General features: G+C 40.5%; 2 protein-coding genes across 2 annotated transcripts; one reads left to right on the top strand and one right to left on the bottom strand.

Moving 5' to 3' along the window:
- The first annotated feature begins 1306 nt into the window (after window positions 1-1306).
- LOC6616615 lies at window positions 1307-2277 on the top strand. The gene has a single exon (XM_032718653.1). The coding sequence runs from the start codon at window positions 1401-1403 to the stop codon at window positions 2142-2144; it is 744 nt and encodes a 247-aa protein (XP_032574544.1). The 5' UTR covers window positions 1307-1400; the 3' UTR covers window positions 2145-2277.
- A 2486-nt stretch (window positions 2278-4763) lies between these two features.
- LOC6616614 lies at window positions 4764-11237 on the bottom strand. The gene is made up of 3 exons (XM_002040935.2): window positions 10954-11237; window positions 10284-10584; window positions 4764-6394 (listed from the first exon to the last, which is right to left on the bottom strand). Exons 1-3 carry the CDS (start codon window positions 11105-11107, stop codon window positions 5533-5535), a joined length of 1317 nt encoding a protein of 438 aa, XP_002040971.1. The 5' UTR covers window positions 11108-11237; the 3' UTR covers window positions 4764-5532.
- Between the last annotated feature and the right edge of the window lie 5568 nt (window positions 11238-16805).

Below are 16805 nucleotides of genomic sequence, written 5' to 3'. Positions count from 1 at the left end.
CTCATAGCTACCCATAAATACGCCGATCGGAAATGGTTTTACACGGACGGCTCAAAGTCCGACGCATCGACTTCCTTTGCAGTAGTAGACGAAGGCGGATCTATTGTTTCATTTAGGCAAGTAAATTGGCTCTTGAACTTAAGGGAGACATATCATCTGCAGTGACAGTCCACCCTGCAAGGAATCCAAAACTTAAACAACAACAACAACCTTTTGTGCGAAATTCGTCACCTGTGAATAAAATATATTAGCAACATTAAGCTATTACGGGTCCCAGAATATGGGAAATCAATGGAAATGAGTTAGTCGGCAAAGCCGCAAAGCTTGCGGGTCGGGACCGTGCCCTACAATTTTACCTGGAGTGCAACAGGGCATCTGGAAAAACTCAAAAAGATATTGCTCGACATCGAATTGGAAAACCATTCATCCTTTAACCACTGGTATAAACAATTCAGTCCTGACAAAAACAATATCAATCTCCCTACATCGCGCAACACAAAAAAATGCGCCATCCATACTCGTTTAAAAACCGGACTCACAAACTTTACACATAAGGACGTTCTCAACGGCAAAAGGAGGCCAAACTGTTCCTACTGCGGAGACGAACTATCAGTCAAACATACATAGATACATGCAGTAGATACATGTCTGTCCGTCCGTATAAACGTCGAGATCTCAGGAACTATACAATTTGGAAGGTTTGGATTAAGCATGTTTTTGACCTATGTTGCCACGCCCACTCCTACGAGAAATACCGCCCAAAACTGCCACTTTTGAAAATTTGTGTATGTTTTTTATAATTTTATTGTTTTACTTTGGAATATTTAGGTATTTAATAACATTAAACCATTTATAATTTTATTTATGTATTAATTAGGTTTATTTGATGTTCATTTATAAAATTTGTATACCCGTTACTCCTAGAGTAGAAGGGTATACTAGTTTCGTTGAAAAGTATGTAACAGGTAGAAGGCAGCGTTTCCGACTATATAAAATATATATATATTCTGATCAGGATCAATAGCCGAGTTGAGATTCAGCATACAGATTTTACAGTCAAAGACGCATCGCAAGTTCGTTGACCCATGTTGCCACGCCCACTCTAACGCACACAAACCCCCCAGAACTGCCAAGCCGACACTTTTGAAAAATGATGTGATATTTTTTTTATATTTTTATTAGTCTTGTAAATTTCCTACTCTAAAGATATAAACAAATATTGGCGTCAGAGTCACTAGCAATACCCATGCTACATCATAATACTTTTATAAAATTGATATACAGAATACGTTCAGTAAGTATTCTACTCTGAATTTCACTGTCAAAATAAAATTGCTTAATTATTTTCTTAGCTTTATTGGAAAATATAAAGCGTACATTTTCAGAAGTCTGCACAGATTATGGGTAGTAATAATAATGAAGACCAAAATGTCGCTGTATCCGGATGGACACAACCCAGTTCGCCGGAATTCATTAAAGAGGAGCGACTTTACACCGAACTTGACTCGCAAGGCCGGATGATAAGCAGGACTATGACGCCATATGAGTGTCAGCTCGAGGGCGAAGTGGAGCAGTTGCAAGAGGCGCTTTTTAAAATCTCGTCCCATTACGCCAAGGTTCAGTTCGGACTGCGGCAAATATCCTTGGCTTCAGGTTCCGAGCGGGACAATCTGTTGAAAGATTTGGAGCGATTAACAGCAAAAGGACTAGATGCGACTGGTGCCATGCGGGACGGAAAGTTCTCCATGCCAGCCAAACTGCGTGTGAAGCAAGACAAGATTCTCTGTCAACTGCGTGGGAGTCTCGGAGACTTAGTCGGAGCAACTGGTGTCAGCTGTCACGCAAATCATTCCCATGCCACAAACAGATCTCTAAAGATTTCTACAGATTCTTCCAATAGGACTCCAACCAGCAAAGACGTCGGTCAGGGATGTGGCATAAGCCGAAGATGTATTGGCCATGCGACGGAAGACAGCAAACCTGCCACTGGACACATGAAACGCCCCTGTGGTGATTTAAGTACGGAAAGCAAGATACACCGTTACCATACCAAGTCAGTCACTTATTCGAAGATTTGCGGTAATAGTAAAAGAATGGAAGATGGAAAAACTCGTACAAACAATAATTATTTGGAGCTGTTATAGTCGAATAATATTAAATTTAGCAAAAGGATTAAAAGCAAAACAGGGGAAAAAGAAGAACAGCGTGTAATCTCCACAAATGAGAAGACGACGATTTTAAGAAATGAAAAGTTAAATTTATATTTTTTACCAAATAAAATAATGTTTAATACATAATTATTTCGTTTTATTATTTAGATTTTACACTTTTATTATCGAGATATCCTCGAGTTTCTCGGCAATCAGATACCCGTTGCCCGTATGCCAAATAGAAGCAAAAGAGAATGCTTTAGGCTAGTTCCCCGACTATCAGATACCCACTACTCAGCTGTTTGAAGTGCGAACAACAATTTTCATCGTTTTTCTGGCATAGAAATTGGGGACAATATAAAAAAAAAAATAAAATAATTGTTCAAAATTTTGGCCGTTTTGTAGGTGTTAAAAGGGGCGTGGCCAAGTGTACCGATAGAAATTGGCAAGACAAACAATAAGCCGCAAAAAATCAAAACCATTTTCGAAAGTGTGGGCGTGGCAGTTTTAGGAGGTTTGTAGGGGTAAGAGTGGGCATGTCAAATAGTTTTTTTGGCAAATCAATAAAAATGAACTAAGCTAATAAAAAAATTTAAAAACATCAAAACTATTTCAAAAAGTGGCATGCAAATGAGGCATGTTTTTGCCGGCTTGTGGGCGTTTGAGTGTCCATTGTAACATTTGGAATTAAGCTTGTCTCTGGAATCTGCATGTCTAATCTCAACCTTCATATTAATCTCATTCTTAATAAGTTCCTGAGATCAAGGCGTTCATACGGACCGACCCCCAGTTCGAATCGGCTATTGATCCTGATAAATAATATATAAATACTTTATATTGTCGGAAACGCTTCCTTCTGCCTGTTACTTACTTTTCAAAGAGTCTAGTATAACCTTTTACTCTACGAATAACGAGTATAAATATAGGTGCATATGTCATAAAATTTTCTTACTAGATATCGGTGGCATGGTTTATTAACTGTAATAAAAAAGTTGTACTTGGAAATGTGTGAGACGTTCCTATTCGAGAAATTTATAGGGAGACCTTAAAGAAGTAGATGCTTATTTTTACAGTAAGAGAATAATAATGTAACTAACAAAAAATACCACACGATATAAAGGTTATTCTATTTTTATAAACACAATATTGGAAATTCTCCATGCCAATGATCATGTACCATGTCGATTATGTCGACTAAGCTTAGCACCAGATTTTCCATTTTCTAAATTTCTTTATATCTGCAATTTGCTATAAAGGTCAAATGTTGATCAAATGAATGCACATTGCTCCAAATTTTTAAACGTTTCATAGAAGAAGCGACTTAGTAATGGTAATTTGTGTGGTTTTTGAAAATATATTAATGTGTCCTAAGTATTGTTATTCACTGATTTGGTTCTAAGCCATTTTATAACTTCCACTGGGTATATCATGTCAAATGTTTGTAGTGAAGGATACTAGTATATACATATATGTTATATTCTAATAAGTATCAAGAAACGAGTCTTAACAGCCAAACATCTGCCGGTATGCTGTAGAAACTAAACTTAGTTTTAAAGCTTTTTGCAAACAACTTTTCCAAAAGTATTTTCTATTTCAGGCAGTATACGGTGTATATGTAAGACGGGCTGGATCGGACAACTATATCTGCCAAACTGAGGAAAATTTTAAGTGTCACTCAAACGAAAATGTTGGCTCTTTAAAATTTTAGACAGCCGGCCAGGGTCATTGAACCCGCTTCTTTTAGCAACAGAGGTGCCAACGCAGGCAGCATCCCATCCCTTAGGGGCACTGCATTACGGCCTTCAATGAATCCATTCAGCTATTATTGCGTTGAAAAACCAGTTTTGGGCTAGGGCTGAGTTTTGGCATCTTCTGCGCGTGCGCAACGCTATTTTTGCGGGGTTTGAGGTAGCTAGATACCTTGGCCAGGCCGAATCTCTTGATAGGGGTTGCTGACTGAAGGTTTCGATGTGGCTATGTACTTATCCAAATAAATTTTTCGGTCATATGCAGCGATACCCAGGCTCGGTTCGCCGTTTTTTTGGCTTGGCTTGCCCACATCTGCTTACCATGGTATTTATACGCTGCTCTAGTCTTTTGTTCCTTTGTTCTTTGCCTTTGCGTCTTCTGTAATGAATGAATTGGAATTCCTGGCAGGATGCTATATGGATGTGTTTCAGGCCCCATGTGTGTGCTTGCCATTATAAAATCTATCTATCTATTTCTATCTATCTATTAAGTTCTTCAAGAAAAGTATCATATTCAAATTTTTAATAGCTTTAAAGATAGAAACAAGTTAGAAGATTTAAGCCAACAAGCCGAAAAATTCACTTTCGCATTATTAATGATTTGTATACCTTTTGCAGAAGGTATATTGACTTAAGTCAGATGTTTGCAACACAGTACGGCATTTGCAACCGAATAAGTTATAAATTGTTTATCCATGTGAACTGCCTAGTCTATAAAGCCAATCAGTAGCAATAATCGCAAAATAAAATGGATAACAAAGTTTCCTGATATGGCATCGATATAAATTATTTATTCCTGACTATAAATAATTTCGGATTTAAATTAACAATAATCGGGGGACTATGTTTATGTTCGATAGACAGGTTGTTTTTTTTATATATAAAGGTACTTTATTAGTCAATACCCACCGAAATTCGGACAACTTTTCAAGCCGGATTATTTCAAAAATTTTGATTTAAATTGGTCTGAATGGCCAAAATATTGTCTGCGTTCGTCGATATCAAAACATTACTGCCATAGATGGTGTTTTATTCAAAAACGACAAATTGTAAAATTTGTTCTCATTTAGTGTTCAGATATTGTTAATATTCATATCGCTGTATATGAAACTATGAGTAATAGGCTCGCTTTTTTAAGTTAAAAACTTTTCGTTTCTAATTTCTACGTTTTCAACTTAACAAGAAGTTATATTATAGATTGGCGATATAATCTGGGTAAAATATTAGGTTATATAAAGAATTGTTTCATGTGATGAGACGTTGGCATGAGTATGAACTACAGTTGATCGACTTAAAACGAAATTAACATTTAAAGCTTAATTAATCTATGTTTCTTATTTAGCTATTTCTTGGTTTACGTCTTTGTGTTGTCTTTTCGTTGAGTTTTGTTGATTTTTGTAAATAGGAGCGCAAAAATTCGAGAATGTTTTAGAAAATCATTCATATTCGATTGATCCTTTTGGTATGGCACAGATTTGGCATTGGCAAGTAAATTTGTATATCTTTAGGAAAGTCATATATAATGGCAAGAAAGTTCAGTTATAGGTGCTCTGAGCAGCAACATCATTCCATTATGAACTTATTTTGGCTACTATAACTACACCCGTACACTTAGCGCTCTTCTTTGCCGCTGTCTATTTCGTGGAGCCTTCGCACTGCTGCACTTGAACCAGTAACAGAAGAATGCGATTCATTAAATTGTCCGCGTCCGAGTCCTCCATGCTGTTTAGCTTGGCTGAAATAAAGCCGCAGAACTTGGAGTTCAAGACCTCACGTACAGTTTGCGGGGGCGGCAGATCCAACCCTCCGTTTGCGACGCCCTGTTGCTGCCGGAGATGGCGGTGCTGCTGCAACATTTGCTCTTCGTAGTCGTCACCATCCATAACCGCATCGCCGTGGCCGTTTCCTTCCTCCATAACATCTTGATCGACGTTACGGCGGAGCTTGCGGGCCATGACCACATCGTCCACACCAACATTAGGGCTACCGCGTGAGTTGGAATCCAGAATCAGAGGATAGGGGAAATCTGCATCGATGGCATCCAACTCCTCCACTACGTCGGATGCGTGCCCAATATCTTCGTCCCCGCTGCGCATCGAGCTGTCGTCAATGTCCTCATAGCTGTGCTGCAGTGCATTCTGCTCGTTTCTTATCGAGCCCACCCGACTGTCGTTGTGAGCCTGGTGTTGGTGAGCTGGCAGAGGAAGTGGCCCGCCGCCGGAGCTACTCCCACTGGTGCTACTTCCGGCTCCGCCGCCCACCGAGAGATCCAGCTCCGGCTTCACATAGTAGTCGCAGTAGTAGTGATCGCCGCTCACATTGAGCGAGGAGCACTTTGAGAGATTCAACACTGCGGCGGACTCGTTGAAGGAATTGGACAGCTTCAGGGTCATTGCCTTTCCCCCTGCAGCCAAGCTGTTACTGTTATTGTTGTTGTTGTTATTGTTAATGTGGCCATAGGCTGCCAGGCTAAGATCGGTTGCATGCGAGGCGCCCCTATAATGGAAAGAACATATGTTAGAAGACGAAATTAGTTCACATGTTAACGGTTTAATTAATTAAATACAATGGCATATAACCGTGATTAGTGATTATGCACATTATTTTTAATACATCCCTTTAAGAACCGGCTAGGATCTTAAATTAAAAGTAGAAAGAATACTCTTCTTGGTCTCTCACAAACCATTTATAGTATAAAAAATTTTCTTTATCCTATTTTAAATAATATTAATTACAGTAAATAAAATGATATTATATAATGCCGGCAATAATCATACGCAAAACGTTGTGCAATAAATTAGAAATAGAATAGTCTGAAAGACAAATCAATAAATTCGTAAAACTTTGCTAGGTTGGACATCATGCCATGCCATTCATGTAACATCAACAAATTAGCTTTTTTTATGCGATCGGATAGTGACCCTGATAAAAAAAGCATGTTTGTGTACATTTTAAGTTCGAAAACATACAAAAATATAATTGTATAAGCCTACTAGAGATGATATGTTTCCTGCGATTCAACGATTCACATCCCCATTTTTAAATCGTGTCTGTTTAAGGCAATAAGAAACAAGGAATGCATAAACATAAATGTCTTTCCGTGTAGTTTCGCTTCCTGCCTCTCTCCTTACGCGTCTCAAGTTTCAAGAGCATTTTCACAGGCAATGCAGCTGCCTAGGCCGGGTGCTCGAAGAACATCTGAACGTGGCTATTTTGGGCCTCCCCCATACCCATAGCTATTGCCGAATGCAAAGACCTGGCCTAGTAGGCACGGGCAGGGGCGACCTAGAAGACAGGCTTATCACCGCGATCGGCTGCAGGTAGTTGACAATTGTAAAATTTGAAAACTGATACTCGCTCGCCAGCCAAGACCAAGAAACTCGCAGGACTAATCACGTAGAAATACATTTTCACATGTTCCACAATCGGGAATGGCTTTATTTACTTCAATATTTTGGCTTGGTTTCTTTTCGGGGTTTGAATCGCTCAGCTTATCATTATTTGCTTCCGCTCTTGCTCAGGTCCCAAGCCGTTTTCCGAGATTGTTGATGGGTTTTTGTGGTTTGAAATTGTTATCTAAGATCTCTATCACTTGCACTTGGAAACAAATCTATGAATATAATACACCCGGAATTAAATATTCGTATGGTCCGAATGAGACTTTTGGTTTTTGCAGACCTGCAACTTCTTATTATGATTGATTAAGCAAGGTCTAGCCCCATGCAAGGGTATTCGAGGGTACTCAATGGTACGAGAATCAAAGGCAAGCACGGACTACCGCCCACTTTTCTTCTTCCGTGACGCATTGGCTAAAGCATTTCAATTCGAAATACGGCGGACAGTGATTTCAGGGCGTGTGGCGAGATTCGGACTATGGGGATGACGGACAGCCAAACAATTTCAGCAATTTCGCAGCACATTTGCTTATTAAATCATAAGCGTGACACAGACAGAGCCCAGCAGAACTTTCACACCCAAGTGGCCTCGTGTGTGTGGGTACGAGAGCCCCCATCAAGAGAGGACCGACTGAACGCCGCAAGCTCGTGGGCCAGGGCAGCCTGAAAGAGGCGTCCAGACCCCGACACTGGGTCGGAGCAACCCCTTGGCCGGGACGCGGCCGATGCGGCTGGCTAATGGTCGTGGGCATATTTTTAACCCTGGCCGAAGCCAGGCCGACCGAGCGATTCGTTCAATTACTCAGCTCACCCATACAGCGACAGCGATCTCTGCGAGTGTTCGTGGTGCTCATGTGTATGCAGGCAGAGACTCGCTCATTTTCCCTTACCAGCCAGCCCCTTTCTCGCTCACGAGCTACCAGTCTTTCCCAACTTGGTCCACTCGCAATCCGTATTCTTCTGTGCTGATTGTCATTTTCGTAGTGCTCTCATTAATTTATCGCTCTCTCGGCGCCCTCCCCACCCTCTCCCCACCCCTCCGCAGGCACTACTCGATGCGATGGACTTGGGCTTGCGTTTGCAGCTTCCCTCAATTTCGTTTTTGGTTCAAGCAGCGACGATGCTGCGGCGTTGTATAATATTCGCCGCTTGGCGAGATCTGTCTTATGGCTATGGCTGTGGCTATAGCTGCGGCTACAGCTCCGGCTCAAGCGCTGCCCGACTGGCCGGGCCCGTTGAGCTGTCTGTTATCAGCTCACAATAATAAAAATTTAAATATATACACACACCATGGGTGAGTGTGCGCGGGCATGTGTCGGGGCCGTCGACTGCTTGTTGCCCATGTGGGTACAGTCAATTGAAAGGAAATGGCCTTATTTCATATAAATATGTACATAAAGTACACACACTCGCACACACCCGCAGCTCGAGCACGGCTCCATATGAGCCAGAACATTGGACGGGGCAGACTCTCGACTGAGACCATTTGCGGGTCTCTGGCCCGGTCATTCCTTTGTTCGGATTGGTTTTTTCCACATTACCGCTCCTTAGTGTCCATATGCCCCTTTGCCATGTTTTTGCTATTCTTTTTCGCTGGGCAGATGTTTTCTCAGACACGGTGCCGAGATTTGTTCGAATCGTTGGGCGTTTATGCAAATCGACTGGGCTAAGGGATGAGTGTTGTGTGAAGGCTCGAATGGAAGTGGAATTTCGTAGTTGCGGTTCGAATAACTTTATGTTTAAGTTATCACATGATTTTTATGTGACAATTGTACTGTTGTCATCTGTTAATCGTTCGTGCATAATCGTCATCTGTGTGAGTGAGTGCTGACCTATTCGATCTAAACATATTTCCGAATTCTGAATTTATTTGAATTGTCACATCTTTGCGATGTCCGTCACACTGAATATGCACTGGTCCTTCCAAATAAATTTATTGGCATATTTCGTCCAACATTAGATCTAAGCCATGACTCACAAACACTTCTCAGTGTACATAAGCTGAAGTGGCTACTCGCATGAAATGATAAGATTCTTAGAATTTCCTGCAATAATTTTTGATTGAGCCCAGCTAAACAACAAGGTTCGCTCGACTGACTACTGACAAGCACACATATTTTTGGGGGGCAGATTTGGGAAAACCTTTTCCAGACACAGGACTGCAAAGCATACAATATCTTCGACCAATGTAAAAGATCGGTGGAAAGGTGAGTCACATTATTATTGTGCATAAGTTAGCTAGTCTTCAAACTGATGCATGTATTTGTTTCGCATGAATCAAGCCGTGCCTGACAAACCCAATCACAAAAACCGAAAACTGTTATTCACGACTCAAGCTGAACTTTGACCGTTGTTCGATGGTTGTTTGGTTAGCGGCTTATCAAACTCATTGTAATATAAGTAGCCAAATGTACTCCTGACACAATTAATGTTCAGAGTGTAAGGCGATATTTTTTAGCAAAGTAATATTGAAGAACTTTAGTCGTAAAGGTGCCTTACTATTGAGAAATTAAGGTTCTACGTTTTAGATTGGTGGTGATGATGATGAGGATGAGGATAAAAATATCTGGGACAGGTAAACATTGTCCATAAACCTTAAAAAGTTAGAAAGAAAACTTAGAAATAAGTGCAATATATATCCACGGTCTGTAATAATTATTCGTAGATATAGCATTTCATACACTTTCTTACTTGTAAAAGATATTCGAGTATAAGAATGACTCGTATTTATGTCAAGTTTTAAATCGAAGTGTTCTTCTCTCGTATTGTATTATTGTTTTTGCTTTTTTAAAGCCATTTGGATTAAGATCATTTTTGATGACATGATTTGTGGTGTGGACATAATGGGTCAAGCAGATAGTGGAAAATTCATAACGGGTTCTATATCACTGATCAACCCCAGGAGTCGATATTGGCATGAAATTCCCTTGACGATTTTAAAGAGCATCACCTGGTCACCACTTTGGTAAAATATTATGCCTTATACTTACTTTCGTTCTCTGATGACATCGCGCAGGAAATCCATGGCTTCATAGAGACTCCACTTGGGCTTAAAGCCGTTGCCCATTAGCTTGACGTGGGCGAGTTCACGGCGGTAGGATTCCCTCAAGGACTTGAAGGCCCGTGCAACGCGACGCCCGGGAGCGTTGAACTCGCGGCCTATGTGCTCCCAGGCTCGGTTCTTTTCTTCTTCGGCGCCCTTGAAGTTCGGGAGGCGGGAGTCCCAGAGAATAGGCTTGTCGTGCACCATTTGGATGAGCTTCAGCTTGTCGGAGGCGTTGCGCCGAACCACTGTTGGGACACAAAGATGAATGCAAATAAATATAGGTTAAGATCAGCATTATTCCCCCTTTAAATAGAAGCGTTCTCGAGTTTTGTAAGTCGAATACTTTAAGAAAGCACGGTACAGGCACAGCAAAACTTCTATAAGTCGAACTTTATTAACCCAAATGTACATATGTACATCCGTATGTACGTACACATATATGTATGCACATAGGGCGAACCGAACTATTTGAATAGGCAATGAAGAGATAAAATAAATTCTACTGCTTGTTCGACGTATCGACTTTCGACTGCATTTTGCATAAAAATTGTACATATATATGTCGATATGTACGTATGTTTGTATGAATGTGGGGAATAAATCTGTGTACGCACATTTCTTTATCTTCTGAGAGGGCATGGCAGTTGCGGCGGCCAGGGGGTGGGGCTCCAATTTGGGCTTCATGTCAAGAGCGATCGCCGCGGCGGCAGCACTCATGTCCTGCAGCGAGTGGGTGGCGGTGGGCGAACAGCCGCTCACGGGCGCCATCAGAATGTTCTGGAGGATTCGAAGGCTTGAGCTGGCCAGGGCTCCACTGTACTCTTTCGTTCGGACGCGATCGCGGTCGGCTGATAACGGGGCTACCCTCTCACGACCAAGTTTAAACGGCGACTAAAAACCAAGACCAGAAAATAACAACCACCGCGGCAAGCGGGCTGCGCTCAGCCGTCGTCGACGCCGAGCCGGCAGCGCAGTTGGCAGCAAGCCCGCATTCAGAGCCAAAAAATCACGCGCACTCAACATCGACATGAGAGCCAGCTCCAGCTCTTTGCGCTCTCTGTCTCTCTCCGGCCGTGGCTCGCTGCCACCGTTCCCGTTATCTGATCCAGACATATAGGTCTAAAGCGCTCTCCGGGCGCTGCCTAGAGCGCGACTCTCCGGATGGAAACCCCGTTTAATCGCAATCACAAGCCACAGAAAGTAAAAGCAAGCGAAAAGCGGCGTCGCACACACACACTCACAACAGGGAGAACGCGCAGAACAAAACAACAGAAAATGTGTGTAATACAAAAATCCGTTGACGCGTTCGCATTTGGTTTTAGCAGAGGAATTGTCGAGCGTCCGTACGTACTTGCATACATATGTATGTACTACATGAATGTACCATATACACATGCATGTACATACATATGTACCAAACGACTTGGATAGCGTTTCTTGGCAGAATACGGCCACTACACTTCGGCCATATCAGCTTCAATTAATATAGGGGGGTCGATTCCCGTATCGGAACAATTTCGAGGAATTTTAGGAATTCATGACTATGTACATACAAATATTGTAAATCTCCAACGCATTAAGCTTTTGGACTAAAATAATAATTATGAGTATACTGGAGTATACACATATATTCTTGATCAGTCCGCGCCTGTCCGTTCGCATGCAAGTTAGTGCGTTTGCACGCCTACAAACCGTTTCATGGTATCCTGCTCTCAGTTGTAAAAAATGATTTGATTTTCATTTCATCGAAATTAAAAAAAGTCTCCAAATTCGCTGAGAAACGGATATCTGATAGTCGAAACTAATCAACTATGTTAAACATCGTCCTTTCCTCTTTTAAATAAATAACAAGAGAGAACGCTCGAGTTCTCCGACCATCAGTTACCTATTACTCAGCTAGTGGAAATGCGAACGGGAAGTTTCAACATTGTTCTGGCATGTCGTTAGATGTTGGGAAAAGAAGAAAATAAAAATCAGAGAGAATGCTATAGTCGAGTTGCCCGACTATCAGATACCCATTACTGAGCTAGTGAAGGTGAGATAGCGAAATATGATAATTTTTCAGAACCATCGATAGATATTGGAAATTATAATAAGAAAAAATGGGATGTTTGTGATCGTTAGAGTGGGCGTGGCACAAAGTTTTCGATAGAATTTTACAAGACTTATAAAAATATGAAAAAAGATCAACATAATTTTCAAAGGTGTGGGCCTGACAGCTTTCTGCGGATTGTGGGCTTTGGAGCGGGCGTGGCATAATCGATAGAATTTAAACTAAAAAAAAAGATGAAAATATCAAAACTTTTTTTTAAAAGTTTTTGCAAAAAATTTTTTTGCCAATCAATACAAATTTTCAAGACAAATGAAAATATAAAAAAATATTAAAACAGTTTTCAAAATTGTGGTCGTGGAAACAAACTGGCGATGCGTCTCTGTTTCTAGAATCTGTATGCTTAATCTGAAACTTATAGCTCTTACAAGTCTTGAGATCTCGACGTTCATACGGACGGACAGACAGACGGACAGGCACAGATCGACTCCGGCTATTGGCCTGATCTTATACATATATACTTTCTTCCTCTTACGTAGTTTTTAACGAATCTAATATGCCAGTTTATACTACGAGTAACTGGAAGATAAATAATTTTTTGTCGAATTTACGATATAATGCCCAAATTTGTGGGTACATGTAAAGACGGCTAAATATACTGAGCGGCTGCTTGTCTTAAAGATTTATCATTTTTTTCCAGGGGGCCGGCCATAGCCGAAGCAATGAATAGTTGAAGAAGGGTGGGTTAGTCTTCTACCACAGTGTGTTTTTGTGGACTCCGCCCGTCGTTGGCTGCCTTCGTTCGCTGCAGTTGTGGAGTCGAAGTTCAGTTCATTATCGTATTTCCCCGTTTAGAGAATTTACAAATGAACATTTGGATCACACATGTTGGTCTTGCCAAGGAGCGACAGGGAGGAACCGAGAGTGTTAGAGTGAGAATGCGTCCGAGGGAATGCGTGTGTGTGAGTTGCAGCCCAGATAAGACCGTCCGAGGTTGTCTATTTTGTCCCCCGATCATTTAAGCCGCTGAAATCCAGTAACTGCAATCGACAACCGCGTCGGTAGGGAAGCAAATGGCGAACCGAGAGCCAGAGAAAAATGAAAACGCTTTGTCTGTACGTAATTTATGCCTAATGAACTATTTCCGGCCAAGTGTCAATTAATGTATTCTGTTTTGGGACAGCACAACGTGCCCGCACAAACGTTGTCACGATCATTTTTCTGGCAAAACTCTGCGATCTCCGCCCTATATCAGCTTCCCCACCCTCTTCACCAAGGCAATAGCTTGCTTCCGCTGCTGTCTTTTCTTATCCACAGCTACATGCATATGTATCTGGCCAGATCTGAAGATTGCCTGACCTATTGGACCGTTTGTTCGCAGAGCGCAAGGGTATACAAGGTTAGTTGATCCAGAATTTACTTACATACACACAAACTTGACCTTGACCTGATGTCTGGATTCCATCCATTCGAATTAGACGAAAAGACAAGAAATATAACATCATTCTCACCTTCTTCAGGTGAATACCGCTACACGCGATTTCTATTTGGTTTAAAAATAGCACCGAATTCCTTCCGAAGAATGATGATACTTGCATTCCCTGGCTTATAACCTTCGCAAGCTTTTCTATATATGGATGATTTAGTGGAAATAGGTTGTTTTGAAAAGCATATGCTAAAGAACTTAACCAACTTTAGAGCTATTTCAAAAATTTCTTACTCACAAATTGGAAAATTCAAAAACACCCATTTATTCTTAAGCTTATTATGTGAAAAATTAGATTTTAAATTGAAACATGTTGAAATAAGTGCACCTTAAGCCTTCGTGATATGAACACAACATTGGCTTTGGTACATTTTTTATCGGTAATTTCTCAACGAAATTTGAAAAACTGACACTCAAGACTAAAGCCTGGGACGGAAAAAAGAAGTCCAACGATCGTATTCTAAGGAACTTAGCTCCGTTAACCGATTTAAAACTGCTAAAGATATAAGATTCGAGTCGACTCGAAGGTCTGCAAGATTAGATTAGATTGTGGCCTCAGTATTTAAAATAGTTTTGAAAACTTTATTCATTGAGATTTTTGTTGAAAATAAAGAGGACCTGGTCTTGTCCGTCTGTCCGTTTGAAGGCATCGATCTCAGGAACTATGAAAGCTATAGAATTTAAACTAGGCATGCAGCGCAGGTTTGTTGTTATTTTCCCCTGCACTAGCTGAGTAAAGGGTATCTGATAGTCAAGGAGAACTCGACTATATCTTTCTCTCTTGTTAAGAAGTGTTTCCGTGATAATTTTTTGCAGTTTGTGACGAAAATGTCTTTGGCTTATCGATAGAAATTAAAAAACAAATGATAAAATCATTAACTTAACTGTAAATAAAAGTTTGCCTACACTTTTTAAAGTATTTGTTGATATTGTATAAATTGTGGTTAACGGCCTATCTTTCGCCTCGGGTCACTTATCAGAATGTGTAATCGTTATTTAATGCAAATAATGTATTGGCTGTAAGTAGAAAGCTGATAAATATTGACTCAGGTCAAAATGTGAGAACAGAGAGACTTTTTCAGAGAATGAGCGAGCATATGTACGTAATAAAATGAACGATAATAACTGTATTATCTTCGCCTTAGTAACCATTCGATAAGACCGAATTCAAACCCTCAATTGGGCGTATTTCAGAAACGAGCCTCACCCAAATCGACTCAAAGCGGCCATAAAATTAATAAACGCTATCAAGCGCTTGACTTTTCTGATGGGGGATCGCGAAGTGTCAACAGCATGGGTAGCAATCCAGACCATTTTGAAATCGATTTTGACCAAATTTTTCTGATGAACCAATAGACTGAGACGCCGCAAATAACGCGGCATAGATACAGAAATTCCCAAGGGGACAGGAATACACATTCGGCTTGGACCCCTGGCAATTCAAGCAAAACGAGCCCAAAGCCAATACCAAATCTGAATTCAAGTCGAGACTGAATCGATATCTGAATTGAAGCTGATCGGACTCGGGCGAAAAGTCAGTTGCCGTAAAATACTTTGTTGTTGTTGCAGCCCGCTCGGCGGAATATTTAAATTTTGACCCAACCCCATTCCAATTTGTGTCGTAATATTCAGCTGTGTGTGCCTTTCAGTTTCAGTCTGGTCGAGCGCTGATTTTCATTCTTTTTTTGACTGTTTCCTTTTTCCAGTCTCTTGGGGTCAATACAACCGCATATCTTTGAACAACCAATGAAGTGTTGATCAATGACGTGGCAGTGTCGACAATGCGAGAAGGGACACTTTAGTCGCGTGCTCTTACTACCAGTTAGTTGTTACTCACTTGCTCAATTTTAAAGCAAGTCTAATTCCTCAACTATTTGATACCCGTTACTGACCTCAAGTTCGCGCGAGGTATATTGAGGCTTGCCAATAACAAAGCAACTGTTTAACACTTGGGCTACGGCTAATTAATTTATTGCTTGCGATCATTTAACGTAATTGATCGTGGTAGGTCTTAAAATACTTATTCTGCGGGCGTTAGAATGAGCGAAAAATTATTTTTGCCATATCGATAGAAACTACCAATACAAATTGGTAAATAATAAAAATACAATGTTTCCAAAAGTGCGTGCAAGAAAGTTATCGGCGTTATATAAGCGCTTCAATCCGATTTTAAGAATTTTGGCACCGAAATGGCTATATTAAACAAAAAATCGTTTACACATTTGTGCATAATAATAATAATATTATACTTAAGCTACAAATACTTAGGACATATGGGTGCCAGATGCACTTTAGCGTCATGATCTTGATTGTTTGAAACAATGAAGAATAATACCTTAAGATATAGGTGGCGTCATGTGATATTCTACATAAAAATTGACACACACACGTATTTATCACTGCGGAAGACAGTTTCTATTTACTGATATGATAGGGAGAAACGGAAGTGTGTTCCGCGAATACTTTCAATATGTTTTAGAAAAACTAGACTTTAACTTCCTTTGTGTGTCGTTCTGCTATTCTTATATACAATCTTCGTTTTAAGGTGCTGAACCTACTTTTACAGCTACCACTTTTGGGTCCTGGACTCAGCTAGTGGGAGTGCAAATCGATGGCAAATCGATGGAAATTAAAATAAAATTCCCACGCCCACACTATTGAATAATTTTTTGATATTTTTTCATAATTTTTTTAGTCTTGTAAATTCCTATGAATTTGCCAAAAAAATCGTTGCCACGCCCACTCTAACACTCTAAAACCAACCAAAGCTGCCACGCCCACACTTTTGAAAAATGTTTAGATTTTTCTTCGCTATACTGTTTGTCTTGCCAATTTTCATCGGTATATCAAAAACACTGTGTACACGCCCCTCCTTTCACCTACAAAACTTCCTACAAAAAACTTGTGTATTTTAGCTTAATTTAGAATTA

This window comes from Drosophila sechellia, chromosome 3L (genome assembly GCF_004382195.2).
Source record: "Drosophila sechellia strain sech25 chromosome 3L, ASM438219v1, whole genome shotgun sequence".
Lineage (NCBI taxonomy): Eukaryota > Metazoa > Arthropoda > Insecta > Diptera > Drosophilidae > Drosophila > Drosophila sechellia.
The sequence above is the reverse complement of the archived record's forward strand: the minus strand, read 5'-3'. Positions and strand labels throughout refer to the sequence as shown.